The sequence below is a fragment of the Telmatherina bonti genome (genome assembly GCF_933228915.1).
Source record: "Telmatherina bonti genome assembly, chromosome: 1".
NCBI lineage: Eukaryota > Metazoa > Chordata > Actinopteri > Atheriniformes > Telmatherinidae > Telmatherina > Telmatherina bonti.
The window spans coordinates 25,421,585-25,428,034 of record NC_136619.1 but is presented as its reverse complement, the minus strand read 5'-3'; the positions used below and the strand labels follow the sequence as shown (position 1 = coordinate 25,428,034).

The 6,450-nt window shown below is 39.6% G+C and overlaps 1 protein-coding gene across 1 annotated transcript in view; it reads left to right on the top strand.

Moving 5' to 3' along the window:
- Positions 1-2,998, top strand: part of nfat5b (nuclear factor of activated T cells 5b) — a 30,581-nt gene extending 27,583 nt beyond the window's left edge. The window contains exons 10-13 of the mRNA XM_079253187.1: positions 8-55; positions 272-369; positions 570-2,355; positions 2,740-2,998. Of these exons, the coding sequence (XP_079109313.1) occupies positions 8-55; positions 272-369; positions 570-2,355; positions 2,740-2,978 (2,171 nt within the window). The 3' untranslated portion in view covers positions 2,979-2,998. The remainder of the gene's footprint in view (positions 1-7; positions 56-271; positions 370-569; positions 2,356-2,739) is intronic.
- The last annotated feature ends 3,452 nt before the right edge of the window (positions 2,999-6,450 follow it).

Sequence of the window (6,450 nt, the reverse complement as noted above, 5' to 3'; positions counted from 1 at the left end):
AAAAAAGAGATGCCTTCGCCAGTGAAGACCTGTTCTTTTGATGAGCCAATTAAAGGTTTAATTTTCTTTATTTTCATTAATACACTACCATTTTTTTTTTTTTTTTATCTTCAGCTTTAAACATTTTTTACATTTTGACTGAGTTCAGGATTTACCTGAAAGGTTATTTTAGCTCCATATCTGAAAAGCAGTTTACTGCCTTCTATGTCCTGAACACAATGCACTTTCTGAAAATCTGAAAAAACAGCCTTTTCACCTTCACTTCTTTAAGATGGTTCCTTGGTGTCGTCTATACTGCCTTTAGTGAAGAGAGAAGATGTCACTCCAATGGAGGTGACGAGCAACCTACAGTCATCTGCAGTATTTAAGGTGAAATCTTTATCTATGTGATGCACATCTGCCTCATTTATGATGCTTACACAGTGAAGAAAGACTATTTTACTCTGTAAATTACATCTTTAATCAGTAGAAATTAAACTGTCATTGTACTACAGCATAGAAAATAATGCAACGCTTAAAAGTTAAATATAGTCCATCTTTTTGTTTTCTGTGTCATATGTCTCGAGCAGACTGGTGACCTGTGTGCAAGCCAGCAAAACTCAGATATGACAGCGGCACATCTGGATAAAAACAGAGCATTCGGCAGTAACCTGCCTCAGCCTGCAGGTGATCCTGACAAAGGTCAGGCTGCTGCTTTCACCAACACAGAGCCTTTAAGCACCATTCAGAAACAAGACATTGCTGCTAGCAACTCCTTCTCCTTACCTGCAGATTCCCTGCTCCCTCAGGGGTCGCAGCAGTTCCTCTTAGAGCCCAGAGATAGTCTGAGGCAAGAAAGCCCAAGCAGTAATTCTGGAGGAGTTGGAAGGATGTGTGGGGAACCTGCACCCCAGCAGCAGCAGCAGCAGCAGCAGCAGCAACTGCCCATTTTTCCTCCAGATGAAGTTGCCCAGCTAGAGGAGGCAGTGAGGCAACTTAAAGCAAAAGGATACTGTAACTTGCCACTTCAGTCTGACAACTCCATAACCAAACAACAGCAGCAACATATCCAGCACCAACAACAAATCCAAAATCAGCAAATTCAGCAGCAACAACAGAAACAAATCCAGCAGCAACAGCTGCAACAGCAGCAGGTTCTGGAGAATCTACAGCAGCAGCTTTTTCAGTCTCAGATTCAGATGCAGTGTGGCATGTTTCAGGATGCTTCGCAGGGGAAGAATGTGCAGCAGCAAGGTTCACCACAAGGAGTTGTGACAAACCAGGCATCACTGTTCCAGCAGCAGCAGCAGCAACAAGCAGCACTGTTCCAGCAGGCGAATGAACTTTGCTCTATGCAGACCAACTTCCTCCAACAGACCCCCACTCATTCTTCATCTCCCATATTCCAGACTCCAAGCACTTTGGCTGAATCACAAGATGCACAAGGAGCTCTGTTTCAGAAAGCATCTCAGGAGCAGGTCCAGGCTGCTCTTTTCCAAAACACCATGACAGTGATACAGTCTCCAGAGCAACAACCTTCCACCCCTGGACTTTTCCTCCCCCAGGCACCCCTGCCTGCTCAGCTTTCAACCAGCAGTTCTCAACAGCAGCAACAACAACAGCAGCTGGCTTTCCTTAGTGCTCTGCAATCCTCCTCTCCAGACCAGCAATCAGTGTTTCAGACCCAAGCGCAGATGTCCCCCATCCAGCAGAGAAGTCCCATGGAGCAGCAGCAACCCTCCCAGCTTCAGTCCCATACACAGCCAGTCCAACAAGGATCCCTTTTCCAGACCATGTCCCCACATTCGTCTCCAAACACACTCTCTCCAGGACAACCACAGCAACAGCAGCCTGGCCTGTTGTTTTGTAGCAATGCTTTGTCTGCACAACCCCAGGACTCCAACCTTCTGTTCACTGGCCAAGGCCAGATGCCTCCTTTGACGACTAATGGTATAGTTTCACCCGAGCCCCAAAACCCCTCTTTACTCTTTTCCCAAGCCAGTATAGTTACAGTAAACCAGCAGAATCAGCCTGAACCTATGGCTTTAGGGAATCCCACTCACCCACAGCAACAAGTCATGTTCCAGGAGCAGCAACCCATGCAGCTGGGTGCCAGCACCAACAATCAACAGGAGCAGCCCATGAGTCTCTACATGCCCCAGTCCAATATGGCCCCTCTGCAGGGGGGACTGGCTGCACAGGAGCTGGCACAGTCAGCTATGTTTGCCTCCCAGAATGGTGTGGCAAACCTTCAGACAACCACCTCCTCGCCTGTCCATCAGCCAGGAACTCTGTTTCAGAACACTGTGAGTGGGAGTATCAACCAGCCCAACCAACCACAGCAACCTGGCCTGTTCATCTTTGGTATTCAGAATGGTAAGGAATTTATGATCCATGTACCTACTTATAGAAGCAAAAGTGTCATTGAGCTCCAATCAGCATTTTTAGGTTAACAATGGAAGGTGATAACCCTAAAATATCATACACTCCTCAGCTACAGAACATTAGAGATCTTTTTGCTTGCTCTGTTGGTTTATTGACAGATCAATCACTAAGATATGACATTTCTTAACTATCCTTTTGACTCTGTCATTCAAACTGATGTTTCCACCATAATTGATCAATATTTTGTCACGTTCTTGTTAATATGTTGATGAGCAAATTAAGCATCATGTTATTTCTCTCTTTAACCAGCTACATTTGATGTTCTGCTTCTTTGTGTGTGAACTCAAATTGCCCGTTTCTTTCTCCTCCTTGTAGAATGTGACCAGATGATGAACAATCCTGGAAACACGCTATCAGATCAGATAATAGCAATAAGCCAGTCTGGTCAGAACCAAAGAGAGAGTGAGGCACACATCCAGTCCCTGCTCAGCCAGTCTCTGTCTCAGTCCAGGACGGTGCAGAACAGCATGTCTGCCTCTCAGAACATGGAGAAGATTGATGACTTGTTGGTCAGCTTCCAGGAGTCAAACAGCAACCTCACACGTTCATATTAACCTTTATACAGGTTCCAGGATTTGTCTTTTATTTTTTCTTTACTGTGGATATCTGGAAGAATTCTGAAATGTACAAAAAAAAAAAAGTAAAAATTTTGTCAGATGAAAATTACTTGCAGGAAAAATGAGATGATCTGTGCTGAAATGTGATTACCTGATGATTTTCTGCTGCTTCAAAGTCGAGGCTGTATTTGGAAAGGACTGTAAGGTAGAGATAACCATTTGAAGTTGCTGCTGGCCTTGCTTTGCAAGTCACTTCAGGCATAAATGACTGTGATCGCGACGACAAGTGGAATGATTTTTATATCCAGATAAATAAACAAGAATTAAGTTTGGTATGTCTTGGTGATGCAGGTTGGCAATGAAAACTGAATGTCTCTTGTTGTAACATAGTGACAAACTGACTTTGTGATAAATCTCATGTAAAAAGAGAGGCAGGCTCCAGGCGAGCCTGATCACAGAAGCAGAACTGGATTGTTTTTCTTTAGTGTTCCTTTTTATAAAGATTATAAACTTACCAGGCTTTGAATTCATCAAACTTCATGTTTAATTTTTGCATTGGTAATTTTTTTAGATATTGTTCAGAGTGTTCAGTGGTTTCTATGAGTAGTGTTTCCTTTTCTTTTAGGTTTTTTCTTTTCATTTTTGGTGCATAGAAGCTGGAACGTTACATGATAGCAGGAAGATTTGAATGGTGTTTGGTATGTAGGGTTGGATGTAAAGTTAGCAGCAGATGATGTGGTTCACAAATCATACTGAAAGAAACTTGTAGGAGAGGCAAAGAAATAAGTCAAATAGTAGTAGATATTAGCAAATAAGTTTAAATATGGTGTTTTGATTACTTTAATGCTGAAGCAGCTGGCTTGCACCTGATGAGAGTAAGAATGTCTCCTGTAGACTACAAAAACACCTGGTTTGTGTTGTATAACTTGAGTTATGTGATATATTTTTTCTTCACAAGCCTGGCAAAGTTAGTCATGTTAAGGTACATTAATAGCTACAAAAGATTGGTGCAATGTACAGTGTACTTATTTTTTAAATGTAGGAAAGCCAGTCTATATTCAGGCTAACAGATTTAACTCCACAACAGTCTGTTAAGAAAGCGTGGTGTTGGAAATCTTACAAATGCTGGCTGAAATCTACTTCTATGAAACAGCAGTGCTTTATATTGTAGTCGCTTTCTAATATCTTCTCATTAAGGCTACATAACAGTCAAGTAACAATGCTTTCTTTCTTTTTCACTGTCTTTGTTTACAGTGAAGAAAACCCATGGTCTTTTAGTTCAGAAATTGTCATTACTGTCCTGCATTTGCATGGCAGCACTTGTGTGGGCAGTGACAAGTTAAACATGTTTCCTCCAGGATGTCATTTAACCCTTTATAGGGCACTCAATGAAATACCTTGAAATTAGAAATTTTAACCTAAAATTGTCCTTCTCGTTTGTACCAAGTCCTTTGTTCTGTTGTTACATTAACAAAAAAAAAGTTTCCTGCTGAATATGAAAGAAAATGTAGTGATCAAAAATAGTCACTTGCCCCATAAAAGGTTAATCTGGGACAATTTAGTTTGTCACAGCCATATCGCAGCTATTAATTCCACAAAATGTAAAACATTTTTCTGTTATGTTAAAACAAAAAAAAAAACAGGACAAATGAAAAATATGTATCGTAAATTTTAATAGTAAAGTATGACTTCATTTTTCATTAAGCTGTAATTAACATATGTGCTTCTAGAATAAAAGGATAATAATCTAAGTAATTCAGATTTTTATGAGAAGAGCTTGCGTCAGGCACGCAGGAGTAGTATTCTTAGACCAGCTGGAAAAGAGCCTTTTTACCAGTTTCATAAATGTGACAGATTCAGTTTATATTGAAGAGAAGCGCTAGCTTTATTGGCCTCAAATGTAGATCTTGTCCAGGTTAGGGTATTAAATGTGCAGGAATAGAGCTTATTTTACATGTTTTAAGTTTTACAGACTTAATTTTTTTTATCTGCAGGTGGCCTCAGGACCAAAGTTTGAGTCAAATCTTGCTTTGTATAAATCCTGATTCGAGGCCAGTTTTATGGCTTGTGAACGTTTATCTTGTTTTGACTCGCTTGTGGTTTAAGATTAGCATGTTTTTTTTTTTATAATGTTTTTTCTTCTTAAAACTCTAATTTTGTTGTTTAACAATATGCCCTGTTATCACACTTTCCTGTCTGTCTTTTCGTGCCTTTTTGTTTTGTAAAAGATTTGTGTTGTGTAGTTTTACTGTAAACACATACATGAACAACGGGCTGGTCTCTGATGGTAATTGGAATTACCTCCATTTTATGCCTCATTGTTGTGTAGTTCTCTATGTACACTTTGTTATAAATACATTAACAACGTTACATTTAATATTTACTTTGAAATCAGAAACAACTGTTATTTGATGGCGGACTTTCTGTACATTTGACGTATATGACTTGTGGAATAACTGATTGTGTGCAGCATGAGTAGTTTAAAGGGTTTTTAAAGGGATCCTACACCTGAAAAAATCTGACTTTGGCAAGAGGAACTATCTGAGAGCGGCTTTCTCTTCAGCTTGTGAAATAATATTTCCAGTTTTGACTATTTATGATTTAATTTGCTACTTTGTTTTTAGAAAGATTTTTATATATCTAAAGCGATCGCTCTCACACATAACATGTAATTTTTCCTGATGTGATTTGGCCTACACTGGAACCAGGCTGCCATCAGAATGGCTGCCCAGTTCTGACTGAAAATCATGTAGCTGTCTACTGTTGTGATTTACTTCTGTTGAATCAAATCAGGTTGCAGCTGAATTAAAAGGTTTTTTCACTCTCTGGCCTGTTGATACAGTTATAGAAACTGGTTGTAAATTTCCCAAAATTACACTAAGTGCCTCTTACCAGCTTCATAGTCTCTCACCTGTTACTAAGGTGGCCAATAGTTTTCAGTGGCGAGTTAAGCGACTCCTCATGATGTTTGTGGATGTGTCTTTAATGTAGGCAGTGATATAATTAAGACACTATGAATGGCATGTAAATTGTTGTGCATAATCACTCCTTTAGATATGCCTCCATTATGTACATTTCACATGTATGTTCTAGGCTTGAATGAGTCTTTTTTTTTTCCTGACCAAATGGTTAACAGCATGGCAAAGTGGCACCACACTGTCAGACCAACAAATTTCAGTATTTTTTTGTTTTACAATGAACATAATGGTCAATGTGATTAAACAACATGGATGTAAAAAATCTCTCTTAGATTCAGAAGGATTTTGAATGTACACACTGGGGAGGTGATTTCTTTTTTGAAATGACAATTTCCCCATTAGGGTATTTTCAGGATGTATGACTTATATTACAGTCATTTCTAACTGTAGGGAAAAGAGGGAGATTTTGTAAAAGTTCTCATACATCTTTTTGACTGATCTTTGCATTTGAACAAGCCGTGGGTTTTCTTTTTAATATTCACTGTTAATTT